Source organism: Megalops cyprinoides, chromosome 11, assembly GCF_013368585.1.
Source record: "Megalops cyprinoides isolate fMegCyp1 chromosome 11, fMegCyp1.pri, whole genome shotgun sequence".
Classification (NCBI taxonomy): domain Eukaryota; kingdom Metazoa; phylum Chordata; class Actinopteri; order Elopiformes; family Megalopidae; genus Megalops; species Megalops cyprinoides.
Window position 1 is genome coordinate 24,731,039 of NC_050593.1, and position 19,616 is coordinate 24,750,654.

At 44.8% G+C, this 19,616-nt stretch overlaps 1 protein-coding gene across 17 annotated transcripts in view; it reads right to left on the reverse strand.

Moving 5' to 3' along the window:
• LOC118785716 (peripheral plasma membrane protein CASK) overlaps positions 1–18,044 on the reverse strand; it is a 164,147-nt gene extending 146,103 nt beyond the window's left edge. For all 17 annotated transcript variants that reach the window (XM_036540611.1, XM_036540607.1, XM_036540613.1 and 14 more), the window contains exon 1: positions 17,269–18,044. In XM_036540611.1, the coding sequence (XP_036396504.1) occupies positions 17,269–17,327 (59 nt within the window). In that variant the 5' untranslated portion in view covers positions 17,328–18,044. The remainder of the gene's footprint in view (positions 1–17,268) is intronic.
• Between the last annotated feature and the right edge of the window lie 1,572 nt (positions 18,045–19,616).

The following is a 19,616-nucleotide window of genomic DNA, read 5'->3' on the forward strand; positions in this document are numbered from 1 at the left end:
TTGGCACAAACAGGACAGGTAATTATTGAGCTTGGTCAGATGATGTGCTGGAATCTGGAGGTAAGGGGGGGGGGGGGGGGGGGGGGAACAACTATCCACATAAAATGCAGAAGTTCACTCATCGCAGAATGCAGTTCTCACCGACGTCTCCAACTTAAGGGCTGGAACCCAGCTTTGCTTACTCAGGTTCCAGCTGGATTTCCACTTTTTTCACTGCGCCCACGACAGCTCCGCCCGCTAGCATTACTAGCTTTGGCAGGCTGTGTTTGAAAGCTGCGTGGCTACCGTGCTGCTTTTCCCGTGAGCTCTGGCAGAAACGGCTGCCATGCTTGGTTTCCGCTCACCTTCAAACTGCCTGGGTGTGCCATGACAGACTAATGGAGAAGGGATATAAGGTTAATGGAGATGATGCACACATCAGTCACATTCTTTTACTACGATGATTTCGTTCACACACGCTTCCTCTAACAGTAAACTGAGCCAAATCATTTCTCATCTTAAAATATTTATTGAAACATCAACTTCTTTATTGTTGATAAATCAGCATCTGAAAAGCGCTGAAGCGCTTTGAACAGCGTTCAACATTTCACAGTACAAAGAAACCTGACTGCATTCATTTGAATTTCAAATATGAATTAAAATGGATCTCTTAGGTCGCATTAGCGGACAAGATTTTTTTTTCTACTGTTATTTGCGTACAAGACTGCACTTGCTTTCACTTTGCAAGCCTAACTGAAGACCATTTATAGAAAAATCAGGGGTCGGCAATGCAGATATTAGTGGTAGGGTTACAGGACTGTGTGCGTTCTATGATGGAAATCTACCTGACTACTGTAATTACAAAACAATCGCATGTATTGCTGTGGATAATGATCAAAAACTCGGATAATAAAAAGCTCACGCACAATTCACAGACTACCTTGAAATTTCAATTGTGCTAAAAACATCGGTCCCCCAAGAATGACCACCTCATACTTTCCATTAGAACACATTATATCATTTACTATATAATGAATATTGCTGCATATTTAAACTTACTCGTGTACCCACTAATTCTGCAAGAAAACCTACCAGGTTATCCAAAAACACTTGATGAATACAGCAGAATGAAACTAACAGGGATAAACGTATTCATGTAAAAAATATCTGTGGGGAAAAAAATGGATCTAATTTGGTTGTAGAAGTTATGACACCAAAAACACCAGCATAACATTACATTTTGCTCAGGAGACAAAAAGCTCTGCATGATTTACACAAAGACTGGCTGGAGGTACACAGGATCTGTCATCCGCGCGCTGGAAACATCGCTTCACCCCGGCCGCTTCGTGCTGTAAGCCGAGCCGCGATGGCCGCCGCTCCGCACCCTGACAGTGCGAGATGCTGATCCTGTGCAAAGCGCTGAATCAGTCACTGCGCAGCGACACGCCGGGACGTGATGGAGCAGTCTGTGGGCTCTCCATCAGCGCGCTGCTGACTCACTGCTTTCTCCCGGCTCCGGGACACACCGATCCGGCCCTGTCCGGAGGTCACCTTGAAGCGGGCTGAGACAGGCCTTTGCTTACTTACTCTCACAGTTAACGTCAGTGCAGTTGCTGTTGGTGTTGCAGCCAGTTTCCCTGTACTAAATGTGGACATTTCTGAGGACACTGAAATGAGTGCTGAGATGCAATTAGATGATAAATGCTAGATGATAATGCGAAGGATGCGTATTGGTAATTTTTCCACTGGCTTCAGATGAGGTATATCTGAAATAATGAATCTCTCTCCCATAAAAAGTAAAAGAGAACAACATGAATTTTATTACAACAGTATGGGTCTGCACACTGTATGCCATTTTCAGATGTTTGTTCCCTGCCTTTCCTGTCTGCAGCCATCTTTCCCAGTGTGCATCTTCCTCTACTTACTGGAGAACCACAGTATTATTGAGCGCCAAATCGTAATCACAACCCTGATGCAGCCAATCTGGCAACCTCACCCCCCACATGGTGGAAATACCAGAGTTTAACCAAGGTGGGCCTCGTCTGAGTCACCCTGCAGGGATCTGGTTGGGCTGCATGGAAGAGCAGACTGTGCGCTCTGCAGGAACGTGGATCTGGTCTGTATCCCACTGGTAAACACATAGGCTCTTTATCTAAAGAGGGACAAGGAGACTGCAAATATTTGAAAGTGCCATGTAAATACAATAATGTAGACTCGAGAGCCAACGTTCCCCTCGTGTCGGCAATGACTGAGAAATGTGGCGTCCGCTCACACATCTCCCAGACAACGCAGAAAAGCAAACATTCAAAACGACAACCGCTGCTTTAGCATCTATATTTGTAGCGCGGTGAAACGCTGAACTGCACTGGAACTGGAACGCTGAACTGGAAGTTTCCACAACTTCCAACGCTCCTTAACAAGGAGTTTCACTTACTGACAACCCACAGCGTTAACATAATATGATCCATTTCCAGTCCCCTGTGCCCATAAAAGACATTCTTTGATACAACCTCACCCATACACATTCATAAATAACATAGGATCAGAACTTAAGGGTAAATTTTGGGTTGATATGCTCTTCAGTGCCTCATGTTTATTTTATTTTTTTTTTAATTTGGCATTGGTCAGCTTTGCTTCTCATCTTTTACCAATCTGTTTTTCCTCCCTTCGTCCCATCTCACAGTAGTGTCAGAACTGAGGAACGTTCCAAAAGCACCACACCAGGTGCCAGTTTCAAACAGCGGCTGTAAACAGTGCCACCAATAAGCAGCAGCTGTTCCAACCCAGGCCGAGGCCAATCTCATCCTCTCCCATGACTGTCCTCCTCTTTCTGGGGGGGAGGAGGTCTGTGGCCCAGCCAAAAACCTAGCCTCTTGTTTGCTGGGTTGGGGTGGGGGGGGGGGGGGGGGGGTCTGGGGTAGACGAAGGGCCCTGTCCCAATCTAATCCTCAAATTCACACATGACTGAAGTTGACAGGAAGTCATGGGGGGAGGGGGGAGGGGAGTGCAGGAAAGTTCACCAGGCTCTACCAGGAGGGGAACAGAGGCGAACAGGCAGCCGGGGGAATACGCTCCTGTGTGCCCAGCCGCACCTTCAGAGAGACTGCGTGGAAACCCTGCTGCACGCACAACCAGGCGGTGCCGAGCACAAAGGGCACAGCCGGGTCCTCCGAATGCCCTTCAGTGGGAAAGTATTCTCCACCCAATAAGTGAGGTAACCCCCTGAGGTTCGGAAGGAATGCCTCCAGGATACCAGTGCTCTGGCCTGAACATGCGGGTGACCAGAGGAAGAGGACCTCAGAAGCGCCAGAGAGTGGGAGATATCCATGCAGAGACAGCTCGGCAGCGAGCCACACCAGGAGAGATAAACTACACAAGGCCTGCTGATCATAACATCATTTATAGGTTCCCACTAAAATTTAAAGACTTTGTGTTTCCTGCAAATTAACAGCAAGTGCTGCTGGGATTTGCCCATAAGCATTCTGAGGTTTGCATGTATTTGTACCGCTTTACGTCTCTCTCCCTCTCTTCCGTCTGAAGGTTTGTCAGACTCTCAACACTGGAGGAAAAAAGCTGAGAAAATGGTAATTATGGCCGTTCAGCGAGAGGCGGGTGGTTTCACGGGCGGGACATGAAAAATGCAGGCGTACGGCAACGCCACGCAGATGTTTCCCAGCGCCTCCTCACGGGGCTAATGGCACCGAACCCGGGCCAGGCATCTGAGCGGAAAACAAGAAATTCAACACGCATATAACCCATGGTGAATGCATAGCAGCTCTGCACGCACGCCACAAAGCTTCCTTTCCTGCCTCTCCCTGCCCATTACATGATAGCAGGTTAACACGGTGCCACAGAAAATGTCATTTGTCATCAGGTGATTCATACATTTCAACTCTTCCCACCTGAGTTTCTGTGTTGTGCTCTAACACTTCATTAAAGGATACGTCTCCCTGCTCTGAATAGGTCTGCTCGACCTGCACATTCTAACTTAAATATTTTCAGAAAATATGCTCTGATAGCTGTGAAATGGGCACCCTTTGACATTTATATATAGTCACTTCTTTTCAACACACGCAAGATAAAAATACCCAGGGCGCAACTTAAAGCAATGCATTAAAGATGCTTGTAAATGGCTTATATAACATATACTACCATGTGCACTCAACAGTATGTAATCAAGGACACCAGTATAATGGAGGTGTAACTGCCTTTACACAAGCATGCACACATGCAGACTTAATACAGTATGTGCCTGAGATCTGTCAGGTTCAGGATTAAGGTGGAGGAAAAGCCCCTTTCAGGCTGACAATTCCCAACTCCACTGTGAGAAGCAAGCAACAGCACAATAAAATTCCAGGATCAATTCAACTGGAGCTGGCTGGTAAGCTGTGCCATGCGGAGGAAATTCCAGGAGAGGTCTGCCTGCTGATGTGGCATCCATGTGTGCCAAAAACAATGGGCTTTTTCTCATCACCGGAGGAATTCCCTCCCCATCCCAACACAGGACCTTTTGTCAGGGCCGGCAGAGCGTTTAAAAGGGGGGCAGGGGGCATAAAAATGTATTCTAAATAATTTAAAGGGTGACTGAAAAAAAATTTAACAGTGCACACAATTTGAAATTGTTTCGATCCATGTAGGATACCAAATTAATCTCTATGCCCTACAAGACACAAATCAAAACGCGTATCCCTATTCGACACAACATGGTGATTCAAGGTTTTCAAACCCATTACACTAGGAAGGGTCCTAATCCTGCAGTATCTGATGTCAATGGTCTTTCAGATCGACACAGCACACGCGGCACAATGCACTGAAACCTCTACTATAAACAGCGCCTCCTCTATCTGCTTCAGACGAGAACCAGAACACAGAACACAGGGGAGAGGGTACTGCTTCCCCGGAACCAGCAGCCCAGCCAGTCCCAGAGGAAGAACACTGCCTTACGACTGACTCTCTAGCATGAGAGGAGACACGGCCATGCTAACACTGCTGGTCATCAGGCCTGCTAGGCCAGGGGCTGCCAGTCACATGGACCTTATTGGCCTGCTCAGGAGGTGGTGCGCTGTATCCATACTGCACTCCCCACCTGCCCGGTCATGACCGCCCAGTAATGTCGAGAGGGTCCCAGCACAGACAGGACTCAATAGGAAAGGAAAAGCGCACCAACGGGCCTCACTTGTATTCCGGCTTTCAAAATTGCACCAGGTTCCGGAGGCAGAACATACATCCTCATAGAAATTCTCATTACGCTGGTTCGGAAAAATACAACATTAGAATCACGCCATACAGACCGCACTGTTGGGAGAATTTTATTACTCATATGAATAAATAAGACGCAGCCGCAGAATAATGTTTACATTAAACGTAATGTGCTCGTAAATATGCTCGAAATGTTTTCTGAAGCACTGAAAAACCGCACAGAAAAATACATTCCAATGTAATATGAACGACATGCTCGGTAATAGTAATTCAGCCATTTTTCCAAGACTGAATTATCATTTCACTCACAGCCTTCACATTATTTTACACTTTTATGTTGCTTAGCAGGAATAAATATCAGACGTTTCACACTAAAAACACAAAACAAAATTTAGAGGAGGAGATGAAACCACACAGGGCTATTTCCCCAAAGTTTGTGCACATTTTAAGACACTGTATTATCGTCTCAGTGCCAGCTGCTTAAATGTCCCCTGGATGCCGCCTTTTCATCAGTGCCCTCTGACTGCACTCAAACAAGGGAAATGCTCCTTCCCATTTTTCCTGAGGAATCCCTGTTCCACGCAGGAAACGAGTGCCCAGAGGATCCCAGCTAAACGATTTTCTGCAGCTTCACAGTAAGAGGACACCAAAGTTACTCCTCCAGGCATTCTCTAGATAAATAAGCAGAAATGGGAAAAATATCTAAACGCACAATACTTAAACTTCCCCGCCTGCCCCCACGCTTTTTCGGTCCAGTCCCTTGAAACTTGACAGGAAAGACAGTCACGGGGCGGGACGGGGCGGAGGGCACAATGAATCCCTCCCTTGGACGTGTAAGCCGATATTGGCATTAAACAACTCAATTTGCCGCGACTGTCAGGTGCCCCAGGAGGGTAGCCCGCTATCAGGTCTGGTGTTCTGGGAGGCCTGTGGAGTCCCCGGGACAGAGCGGGAGACATCACACCAGATCAACATCTGCCATCAGATGGTGTGATGTACGAAGGCAATCCGTCTTGCGCCTTCCTCTCACCGCCGCTACAGCAAACGAGTCTCTCCTAGTTCAGCCGCTGCTGTGAAAAACAGCAGCAAGCTGCCATGCTTTTTTTACCGCAAACACGCCGAGTCTGGAGTCAGCTTCGGCGATCCATGCACAGACCAGTCAAGGTCATTAAACTAATCTGATTTAAGGAGGCTGCCGAGACAGAATGATTACTGTTTGCAATATTCTCAATTCCCTCTTCCTGGACATCCCACATATATCTTTTCAGCGCTGATCGGCTGCAGCAATTGATTTATGCACAGCATTAACTTACACCTATTAATATACCATCAAGTACTCATGGCTACACAAAAAAAAGATTTAAAATTTCAATGCAAAGACATTAAAATACCCGCCGCAATAATTCTCTGCATTTTTACAGTCTACTTCATAAGGCCTGGGAAATAGAAAAGAAATATATACTAGTAAAACTATGCTGATAACCAACAGAGAAAAACAAAAAGGACGGAGTGTGTGAGAGCACATTGCTTGTCTTGCTCACAAGGGGTCCCAGAGCAAATGCCCAGCTGTAACATCAGTACTTTAATAAGAGATCACCGTTAACCAGTTATTGCCTGCTTGAGATAGTGTTACAGCACACAGCATGTTCATCTGCAGGTTCTGAAGGGTACTGCAAGGTCAGTGGGCTGACACCGGCCTGTCACTTGACCCCCCCCCACACACACACACACACACACACACACACACACACACACACACACACACACACACTGTCTGTGTTATCACAGTCATCACATGCACCCCCACCCCTCCCGAAATCCACTGAAATCTGACACATCTGCTGTAACCCTCACAGGAAATCAGATGCAAGGACTTTTACTTTTATGAAATTACTGAGATCACCCAGTTCCTCCCCACCCCCATGAAAAATGAGCCTGCAGAGAGAAAGTCATTATAATGACATTGGCTTTTGTTTTCACAAAGTGTCCAATCAATAATTCACCATGCAAAGGCAAAGTGTTTCAGCTACCGGAATGAGAAATTATGAATGGTAGCCAGCAACTAGTGGTTTTTGTTAGAGAGCTATAACTGTGCCATCATCAAAACTTCCTAACTTTAGGTATTCGGTGTGGCTTTAATATGGTCTACAAGGTTTATGTTTAAAAAGACTCTATGGTTTGAGTGAACAGGAAAGATGTGCTGTAGCTCATTAGAACAATGTGCTATGAGTGCTATGCTGAATGGCCTAATACCTAATCTAATGAGGTGTCGGTACGCACTTCCTTTCCCCTCTCACCTATTCAGTACTTGTCAGACACAGTGCAAACTACAATGCAGATGTAGCTACATCAAAGTACACCATTTGCTATTTTTAACAATATATCTGACGTGTTAATTGAAACAGTTGATTTTAATAAATTCAAAATGTTGTACGTATTTCTGAGTCAACCTGAAAAGGAGAAAAACCGATTCTCCTCACTTTTATGCAGTGTCACCATATATGGCACCATCAGTTTATTGTTATTTTGAAAGACTAGCAATATTCAAACTCACTGAAATATTAATCCTTACGTGATACTTTTAGATGGCAGCAAACAATTACTACTGGTTATACGGACCTTATGTTGCATTCTGTTCTCTATTACGATTTGCCATCTTATAAGCAGTGGGGGATGCAATTAAATGGCAGAACATTTGAAACCCTGTCCGCCATTAGGACAGACAAATTCTTCTTTCAGCTGAAAGGGCCACTGGTCACAATTACATTACCTCCTGCTCCAAGTCACATGCCCGGACATTAAATGCCAGACCAAAAAAATGCTCTTTCAGCTTCATAACTGGCTTTTATTGCCAATTAGGCCACAATTTAATATCAGTTTACTGTTTGTTGAATGACCTATTTTAAGTATGAATTTGCAGCAGCAAATAAAATTTGGATTAAAAAGCAACTGTCGCAGGTCTCCAGTGTCTCAGTTGGCGAGGTGCTCGCTTTGAGTGCGGGGTGAGCCCTACAGCTGAGTTTCTAAACCAGCCATGTCATCTGCTGACAATGGCTGGGATCCCACGCAACAATTTGGCTGCATTCTGCAGGTGGTAGAGGGAGGTAAGTCGGCCAGGACTTTCTTGTCTTATCACTTCTAGAGCGAAAAACAGCCATCGGCTGCATTTGAGTGTATAGGACGATGGCATTGGCCTCGCATCAGTGCTCCTGCACGAACCGCATAAAGGAGGGAAAAGGGAAAACACAATGGTCCACCTCTCATCATCTCCGTGGTCTTTCATGCGCTCACGAACCAGCACTAGCCCAGCAAGGCTGCGCGTGATGCAACAAGCTGTGATTCGGCGAAAACAAAAGCAAAATAACCTCCTATTACGCAATGGCCGCAGAGTGATTACCAATATCCAGCCACGCAAACTTAATGGGGAGAGCGTGAATAAAAATGTCGACAAACAGCCCAGTTACTGCATTTCAGTCAATGAAATGAGCTGGAATGATTCATCCCAGAGACATCACACATCACAGATCTAAGCGCAGCTTGCAAAGACACGGTTCACTCTGGGCTCCGTGTATTATCTAAAGTGCAAATGAATGCGCTGTGCGGTTGAGCTTGCATATGCTAATAATTCCATTCTTGTGGGCTACTCTCTGGAATAGTCACATAGATACTGCCGGCAAGAAAGTACCCACTGTAATGCCTCAAACAGACACCCCATAAATCACGGTCTGAATCTCTGAACTCATAGCAAATGTGCCCAGTCAACAAACAAACACGCAGCAAAAGGACACATTCCAACCAACAGAGCCGACAATACAAATTAAACACACATACCTCTGCATAAAACCGCAAAATGTAAGCACTGGTCAAAGAAATGGCATCTGCAAGGCAATTACCAACAATGTGAATTCAATGCTGTACAGTCAGAAAATGCTGTCTTTTCACATGGTAACTGCTGGTCTTTCAACTTATTTCACCCACATCAAAGAATTACAATTTCTTCCCCCTCATTCTCCTGCTTTTCTGCACCTCATTACGGTGTAAAGGAAACCTGTCCAACAAGACATCCGCAAAGAGCAGATGATTGGACCTCCAAGTAATAAAAAGGTCTTTTTTATTGCCCCGAGTTCTGAGATTTGGAAAGTAGAGCTACATAAATACATAGAGGAAGACCCCTGAGCAGATGACATTCCCATTCTGCTGTTATTGTAAGAATAAGGCACAGCACTCTGCTGTTTGCACAGGAATTGAGCCAGTACAATCCTTCCTAGCCTGCAGGCATTTTAAAATGCTCTTCACTCAGGCTACTGCAGGAATACAGCTGTGTGGCTAAAGGCAATGAAAATCACCAAATCCTTCATTAGACGCGGTTCCGGTTACCAAACATGTCGAGTTTGAAAAGAAAAGAGCAAACCACTACCTTCTCCTAAATTTACAACTTGGCCCGTTTGCAGTTCAGACATTCCCGCAGCGCCAGAGTGCCCGCTGTTTCTGGACGTATCGCTGATGGTCTGTATAATCCAAGTCAATCGTATGGGTTCAGGAAGTTTTAAAGGACACACGTCGCACCGTATACATGTGCTTTAGTTGGCAGAGATGAATGGAGCGGAAGCGCAGAGCTATTTTAGACCAAATGGCTCCTCAAAGGAGCCCTATCATACAGGCCTACTGGTGAGCCACCTTAAGGCTGGGTCTGATGGTGGCTGGACAAGGACAAGGCCTTGTGATGCTGTGGGCAACCCTACTGAATTCCCCTGTAGATATATACAGATATATTTATATAGATAGAGATATGAGGATGCCTCACCAAGGCTGGTTACCACTCATGAGCCAGTGAGGAGCGGACCCAGTGGTGACCATGTTATGTAAATTTGGCTTCTGCTGCTTTCATACTGGTGTTCTTACAGAAGGGGAACTCCAGCATGGAAACATAATGATTGCTGAAGCGCTATTGTCAGGAGATGTGCGACTGTACTCTTCACTGTGCCAAATGTGCTTGCTGAAACCCTCTCAGACCACCTCAGGAGATAGTCACACTGGTGGACCATTCAAGAGTGGCTTAACGGGAGGAAGTAGGCGGGTTTTCCTTTTTTACACTTGGTATAAGGTGAAGGTGGTCCAGACAAACGTGTGAGACACTTCAAAGGCTGAAATTCTCTGAATTTCACGTTCAGTGCCTGACACCGCCATCCACTCTGGGAAAAGCGACTGACTATTAACAGACAAGCAGATGCACACACTGCACTGTTTGGTTTCTATTCTACACATCAAAAGCTGCTCATACACGTCAAAATGATCTTTTGACAGCTGTGTTAAGTTCATCTTCAAAGGGCTTACTTCCACAGAGAGGCTGAGGGGATTCGGTATGGAGCTCAGCCGCGCCTCGTCTCGGTTTATGGTCGACCTCAGCCAAGACTAGCCGTTGCATGCAGACAGCATACTTTTATTTACTGCAATGGGAAAACATGTCTTCCAGCCACTGAAGACATATGTGTTCAATTAAGAGCTCTTCAGCTAACAGACATTCCTGCCAAACAGAAAGCAGGAAACAATTATGACCCTCAGCACTTTTTGAGGTGTAAACAAATTGAGGCACTCACAAAATACACTTAAAGGCGCACTCAAGCAAAAAGCAATGTTCCGTGCTGCTTCCCAGCTATAATATAGCTGGCACCCTGTTTCCCATGACCTGAATCAATGTGGGCACTCCCGAACCAAATCATGACGTAAGCGTGAAGATAAAGGTCAGAGCCTCACTACACAACTCATACTGAGGTCTGTAAGATTTGGCTTCATTTTGCTCAATTAAGTATAATTTGTTCCCAAAAGAAATGTCAGATCTTTCTACTAAGAGTGCCATTAACCATTTTTTGCACCGCCACAGAGAGGAAAAAGGAGATATTGCATGATTAATTTAAGTGGAGATTAAGTGGAAAACAACACTCTGATCAATACATCTATAACGCAGTTTGGTATGACGGTACTGGAATCTTTTTGAAACACTTTTTCCACACAATTGTATGCAGGAGAAAGCATGGAAGATATTGGTTTGCTTGGTAATACATCTCTAAGCTGCGTGGTTTACATGAGCATCACACCGAGCCATTAAAGATTTTGGCACAGCAAATGGAATTTTTATTCCTACATTCGCCGAAAAACAGAAAATTATCAAAAAATAGCAATGACTACTTCAGCAGCTTTAGCGGCCCCTTTAGCGGTTCTCTCCTTCCGTGACGAGTCAGCAAACCCTAGGCTATTTGCAGCCCTCAGCATGAGATAACACTGAAGCCTCATAGAGATGCATATTTGCGGGCACCTGGGTAGCAATGGCAAGGCAGAGCCAGGTCCTGCAATTCAAAGGATCCTAAACAGATGGAAAATGAGAACCAAGGGGGAATGTTGGTCAAAATAAATCAGTTGATGTATTCGATTATATGTATGGATATGTATAAGGTCGTACCCAAGCGCTGGATAAATAGTGTTTAGCCACACCACTATCACTGGAATAGTGCTCTCACAGAAACTCTGTGCCACATATTTGCCCTGAACTCCACCTATTACTTTTCTTGGACACCGTAGCCCCACCTGTGGGTTTGGCATGCAAACACCTGATTGGTCCCTGATCCTACGTTCTAGCTGAGACCTGGACTCTCACTCAGCGAAGCTTTTCAGAAATAGGTTTTTATAAACATTGGGTGTATATTAAAACACAGAGACAAACACACTAACAAATTTAGGCGCACAAAAAAATACACAAAATACAGAACCTCAGTCTTTGCAGCAGGCAAGCTGACTTTTCTGACCAGGAAAGTGACTTTTCCCCCCAAATCAATTCCAGAATCGAGAAGGGAATGCCTAATTTAAGACAAAACAAAAAGGGAGAAACTCAGCACTGACATAAACTCCAGGCTTCTCCTCCGCCACACACCCTCCCCAAAAGCGGCCCGTGCTCATATATCAGCTGCCTGTGTTTCCGCTCCTCCCAAAGGGACAGTGTTTCAGTGTGATTAATGCTGCTCTCTCCTGCGCTTCCCTCCACCCGGGCTGGTACACGCGCGTGTCTGAAAGGGATAATATTTCCTCTCTGCTCTTGGTACAGTCTCCGTCCTGCAGGAGGGGGACTTTGAGGTGACTCCGTGTGCCAGGCAGGGTCACTCTGGCCCCAGACTGCTGAGGACTGTGGTGGGGGGAGACATAGGGGGACTACGAAACACTGACCTCACAGTCCCCACTGCCTCACTGACCCACTCTGTAACACCACATCAGACAAAGCCATTACTCAAACTGGTGAACGATACCACAGCACAGTCAAAAAGACTCAATGCCAACAAAGAAGCAACACTTCATCTTACTGTTTAGAGGGATGGTTTTTGGTTTTGGCGGCAGGCATGGGAGTCATTCCGGAGGCTTCTGCCAAACGGCCCTGCGGAAATTTCAGCCATGCTGAAAAAGCGATCAGGAAGCGTCTGTCTCAGCCTCTAATGAAGGCTTGAGGGTACTGACCTGACAAGTGCTCTCACAGAGGCTCCGTCCAGCTTGGCTTCACTTCTGACAGCGATACACCCTGACGGGTCCGACTGTCTCTTTGCTAAAAACCAACTTCGCAGGGTCGAGGCTTGCAACGGGGTGCTCAGAGCTCCATTTACTCAAGGTACCCTCTCCCCTCTCCACAAAATCAAAAAACAGAAAGTGCCAGAACTCAATTTACTGCAGAGGAGAAGATAAGTGGCCCGATCTGTGACTGCTGGAGATAGGTCCTGACTGCTTCCACATTACAGATTAGTCTACCCATTTAAAGGACTGTAAAAAAGGATACCAAAAGAAAAATAGAGAACAATGCATACATTCTGAAATGGTAATTATGTTATATTATGAATAAAATAAACAGCATCAGTCCCAAGAAATTTCTTTTTTTTTGTTTAAAAATCATCATTTATCATGATGTGCAGCTGTGCATGTTAAAAGTACAACTACAGCACATTTCCTTACCACCCTTCACAAAATACTCAGGCAATAAGCAAATCTGATGAGTCCTACAAACCTACCTTTCCCGTTAAGCCGTGGCTCTGAGGTGAGGATGCAATACCTGTTCCCACTAAATGGTATTAATGTGTCACATCCTTCGTTACAGGCCCAGCACTACTGTTTCCCTCCTGTCCTCATTACCTGTTTGCCAACAAGCAGTAGCAGAAACCAAATCCATACTTTTAAACACAGCACCACCTCACAACCAAACACACAGGGCATGCCAAGTCTGGGCAATCTGAAACATGGATGCTGGTAATCTCTTTTCATAAATGTGTCACCAGGTAAAGATGCCTGGTTCTCAGACATCACTTACACTGTGCCTGAAACTGAAGAACTGTCCTGTGAGACATTTCCCCACATGACCATGAAAAACACACAATGTCTGCACAGTGGGTGCTGCCCCTAAGGTAGCTATGCTGTCACTTTTAGATACAGCCACTCCCTGTAGGCGTTTAAGAGGACCTGCTTGTGTATGCTAGTAATTCATAATTCACTTTGCTGTATGTGTACGTGTACATGTGTGCGTGTGTATTTTATGCATTGATTTTTTTAATCAATTTTCACCTCAATCAATCCCTTGCTTTAAATTCATGTAACTGACAGAGTATTAACCTAGTACCCTCCATAGGTGGGCTGTGGACTCCTGCTTGGACTACACGGTTTAACAATCAGCATAGCATAGCACTACAGCATCTGCAGACAGCTGTCTCACAACACTGATCAAAAACACTGAATGGCCAATGAATGGCCAATGAGACTAGTACGCTTGGAACAAACTGACATTTATGTACTTCCCTACACCACTATCATACAAGGTCTGTCTCAGGGATCATCTGCCTCAGCCATGTCTGTTTCTTCACTGTCAGACAACCTGCATTATTCTCTCTCTGTCCAACAACAGGTCCTGTGAAAAAGTTGTAACTGCATGTGTGTGGTCACCTGACCACTGAAAACAGCAGGTGTGACAGAATATGCCGCACATTTTTCCTCATCAGGTCAAAGCCAACTGGCTTTCTGACACCTGCCCTTCTGTTAAGTACTTGGACTTTTAGCTCTCTCTAATGTTGCTTTCTTATTGTGTCAGCACTGGGATACTGACCTTCCACAGCAGGTTGGGCAGGACCACGAGATTTCAGTGGAGACCTGTGACTTAATACTGTTGACAGTACTGCCAAAAAATGGATGAAACAGGACAAGTGCTGAAAGCCACCCTCGTGTACACTCTCACATCCAGGGAAACTGGACGAAAGACCTGAAATGTGTGTGGATATTTAAGGGTAAGTGAAATCAGCTATAAGGACATATTCGAAGAATGGTGTGAGATGAAGAGATGAAGCCCGCGACCCTGCTGATGTAGTGCCCCTGGAGAAACAGCATGTCCCGCCGCACAGACCATTCCTAATGGAGCCCTCCCCCAAACACACACACACACACACACACACCAGTGCAGCACTGGCCTCGGGGTGGAGTGCTACCATATAACACACACCATGACACACAAACAGGACCCCATCCTATGAGGTCGGTGCTCTGAAATTGACTGTAGAAATCCTGGGCAAAGGGCAATGGGCACCAGCGTGACATGACATGCCAGTGGACAGGCAATACTCTACCCGGTTAATGAAAAAAAGCACGCAGTCAACGCCAATATGATGCAGACACAGTGCAGTAGTTATTTTCAATGAGATTTTCAAAAATCTTAATTACCCCTGTTTTCCCAAAAACTTCCTTTTTGGTGTGCCCATGTTCTGTGATTTCTGCTTAATACTTATTTCCTTTCATAGATAAGATTCCCAAAGCGCAACTCCACCATATTCAGAAACAGACACAATTCAACCTACGCATGCTACAGAGTAAAGCACAGAACGGTGCCATGACTACACAAACCAAGATGCACACGTGAGCAAATGTAAAAGGAAACCTTGTGATTTCATTCAAGGGTTAGTGTCTGCTCAGTGCTGACTTTCAGAATGACAGCTGAGTAGTGATGGAACGGGCTTACACTCAGGCTGAGCCTGCCAAACACAAGTCAAAGACGAGCCTGATTCAAACAGTACAAAGCCCTTAAGACCAGTCACAGAATCGACAATTCTGCCTCAGTCAACATGTCAATACCTCACGTAAACAGCATTTTCATGACTGTTATCACCATCATTATCGTTCAAAGAGGTTACTTCCAAATGTGGGCCTTCTGAGCAACCAGGGCAGACTCCTTATCAGACTCCTTATCAGCGTATAAAAAATAAAATAAACATCCCCCAGCCAACACCTGTAGGAACTTGACGACTATCTTCTCTAACAACAGAAGCCACACTCACCAAGCAACGCCTCTCAAAAAAAAATGAGTTCCCCCAGGAATTCGGTGTTTCAAAAGGCCCTTCGACACAAACCTCTGTATAATCTCGGTCAGTCTGGGTATCACAGCAAACACGGTGCGGTGCACTGGAGGTGTGAATGCAGAACTGCTTTCCCTGCGGTACTTGTGGTTAAGTCACTCACCTGGACAAGGTGAGGGTCACAGCAGCCCTGCCTAAACCCTGTAGTGCAGATGCAGCAAAGCCTCCCTTTATCTCCAATAGGCAAGCACAGCTCACCTAAGTTACATCACCAAGAACAATGTGGCGCCGGTAAATGCCGGTACGATGGCGACCTCATCTTTTTTTTTTATTCTTACCCGAAGTACAAAAAAAAAAATCCTCATGCTGCGACATCAAAACCACGTGGACATGGATGTCAATAAAGCAACTCTCGGTTTTTCCACAATTACTTATGTTACATTTTTATCACCCAAGGCTGGCGAGCCGAGAGGGCAGTGCATATAATGTAGTTTCAATATTAGCTAGGTAGCTAGTTAATTTTATCTACCGTCAATCAACCACTTTGCTGGACACTAGAAGGGTAACCAGCTTAAGTTCTGTCTAGCTAACGTTGGAATAGTCTAATAAGTATACAGTCTAGTTTAGTCGGAGGAAATTGCCCTTGTCAAGTGATTCTGTACATTAGTAAAATTATCTAGCGACCGACAAAAAAACAAGGGAAATCACAAAAGAGCTAGCTAGAAAACTATCTTACGGTGAGGCTAATGTTAGCTAGCGATCGTGTTGGTGTTGGCTACCAAACTAACTAAATAACTAGCCTCCTCTCGATGGGTACTTGGTTGTTTGCTAACCAGCTAGCTATACTAAACGTGCCACGTTATGACTTGTCATTGTTGGAATAATGTTACTTTAATAGGTTTTAGTAAAACTTGACTTGAACTACAGGTGTAACGTTAGGTAACAAAACGTTAACGTTAGGTAGGTTACTTGATTACCCAGCTAACAGAAAAGCTGACCTAACGTTACAATGTTCTTTGAATCTAGGGGCCGCCAACATCCCAGATATGAAACAAAATGTTTTCCCCGATGTATAAAACTTATTTATTTCTTAATGTTCGTGTCAGTGTACACTGACAGCCCCAAATCATACATGCAGCGCTTTCCTGAATTATAAGGCTTGTTTCGCTGAGTTAGTTAGCCACCTGGCTACACCTAAGTGGCTAGTTGACCGTGATGGAAACTTGTAGCTAGCTTACGTACTGCAATAGCTATACGATTACTGTTAACCGGTGGATGCCAGATGTTACTGCAAGATAGGTAACTAACATTAACTAGCCAACGTTAGCTAACGGAATGCTGTAAACGCCTCTTTACCCCAATTGTCTTTGTACAGCTGCACCCTCTGCAAGACCATATTGCAAGCTAACGAAATGCGCTGGAATCACAGAGGAGACTGTGCGTATCGGGTAAACAGTCACTCCTTTTGGTGCCGAAATGATTAATTGCTAGCCATCTTGCTAATTCTCTTCCAATGGACTTGATCGATGCGTCAGGGCAGTCATTTTCGGTGTACGGGGTGGGCAGGAGACGCCACGGAAAACTGCCATCCAGTTGCGCACAGGGAGATAGCTACCTCCAATACACTCCCATAAAACCACCAAAAGTCATCATTTAAAAAATGCAGATCGCTTTGAATTCTATCATTTGCAATTGGCTAGTTAGCAGTATTTATCAACTCAACACTTACTTTCCAATCACCTCGCAGAGCTCGTATACATCTTCAAATAGAACGTCGTCGTCGGCCATGGTCCAACAAGAATGGGGAAATTATCCCCGGGAAATCCGTCCAAAAGGTTATGTTTCAAATAAAACAACGGGCAACAATATATAACGGTATTGCTATTCTTCTTACGGGGATGGGAGAACCACACAACGGTATTTTCTTTTAAGCCTTTCGAAATTCCAGTAGGGAGAAAATTCCTGTTTCCTCTCGATTCCCTCAAAAGCACCGCCGGTGATTTAGCTAGCTAGCTAGCTATTTCTATTTTGTCCGTTTCTCTGAATCTCTCCGGCCCCACCTTCTCCTTGTCTCCCAGCTCCCTAATCCCCCGGTGCCAGCGAGCAAGCAGTGATTTTCAAATGTTTAATAAACACCCGCCTCAGTCTTATGCCACTGTCTGTGTTGTTTCTATTGTCAAGTCGATATCTCTCTCCTCCGTTGGAAGCTCCACCTGTGATGCTCCTGTCTAGCCTATGTATGTATATGGCCAGCTATATCTAGTTGGATAGCTAGCTGGCAGGCTAGATTTATTTATTTGAAACAGCGTCAATATTGCACTGAAAGCAGCCAATGTATTTTAAATCCCCAAGACGAAAACGAGGTTACACAATAGCTGCTTAGTTAAACCCTATTTAGAAGGCGTTCACATTTGTCTCCGTTCTCGCCCGAAGGCTTGGCGTCCTCAAGCGAAGCTTGCCACCAATATTATTAAAATGGATCGCAGTTGCTGTATCTTCGCCAGTTTGCCGTTGCTCTAGTTCCCCCCCCTTCCCTCGTCACTCCGCTGCTTGCTCCGGCTTCCAGAAACGCCAGACTCCTCCCTCCCAAGGTTATGAAACCGGTGCGTTCAACTCCATAATGGTTCCACCTATGCGCGTTCGGATTTCCCGATTACTGTACTGCACAACGCGGCCGCTTGAGCCAAGATGTCGAAAAGGGCGCGCCTTCGGAGTTCGCCGAGGTGCAGTTTCCTAACTCACTTCAATGAAGCGAAGTCACTCGCACTCCACCAATCAAAAGTGTCAATAAAAAGACAACCGCGCACGCGTTCACCATCTAGACACCCATCAGCTGACGTCAGCGTTTTTCCCAGCCAACCTGTTTTTTCATAGATGTTAGGACAGGGAGATATCGCATGAGTATTAGAAATTGACGAGCAAATAAGAGACGCACATATGAAGATGTGAGAGTGAAATTTGAAAGAATGCCATACCACCCAGCTTCTTATGAATAGTGGCCATGAAGGCGAATATCTCCCCAAAGAGGGCTATTTTTCCATGTCGCAAGGAATTTTAATGTTCTGGGTGATTTACTGATGTTAACACATTAAATTTGTGCAGCAGTGATTGTGTTTTGTTTAGACATTGTCCTGTTTGGTTAGGATTTTAATGTGGAAGAAATAAAAGTAGACACGCTGAATTCCTGAGACTGTGCAAGCAAATATTAAATAAAGACAAAAAACATGTTTCTGGCAGTCAACATTATGTCATTAAGTGAATTCGGTTATTTTGTAGATCATAGATTTCTTTCCAGCTAACTGAAAACTGACAGCAAGCTCCAATCAAATATTAGTTCAGTGGTTATAATAAGATAAAGTATTCATCATGTTTCATAAAATAGCTTTTAACTCATTTAAACATCCAGTCAATGACAAAGGTGAGATCTGAAGTAAAGCTCATTTCTAATGTTTGAATGTCAAGGTAATGCTTTAAGTGCCTGGAGGTTCCTTCAAGTCTGTTGAACACTGCTCTATATTCAGCAACAGAATGTCAAATGCCTCAAAATCAATTTATCTGCTACATTATTTCATGTAAAAATGATGAGGTCAGCATAGGTTTCTCTATGTTTTACCACACCCTTAGACAGTTTTAGAGCCTGAGCCCTAAATTATTACTGAAGTTATTTTGAAGGCCAGTCTTGTGTGTCACTGGAATGTTGAATTTATTGAGGTGCATAATGTTCATGTTCCGTCTGAGTGACAGTCCATTACCCTCACAGTTGTCTTTTCATTGTTGGCTAGGACATGTTCAAGAATATGCTCCCCTTCCTACCTTCTCCTCTCCCATAAATATTAACTGTGTAATGGGTTTCATGTGTGTAATGAATTTCAATTTCATGCACACAACAATCTCCAGAATCAACTTCTTTAAACAGTCCTGAATCCATTCAGCAGATCAAAACACCAGGGTCTGTTTTACAATCTCAGATTGTCATCCAAAGAACTTGTCACCACATCATTGTTCCTGTTCATATGATGACAAGCCTGTAAAGTGATTTCTCTAATGTGGTTTCTTTATTGATCTGTTCAGGCTTTA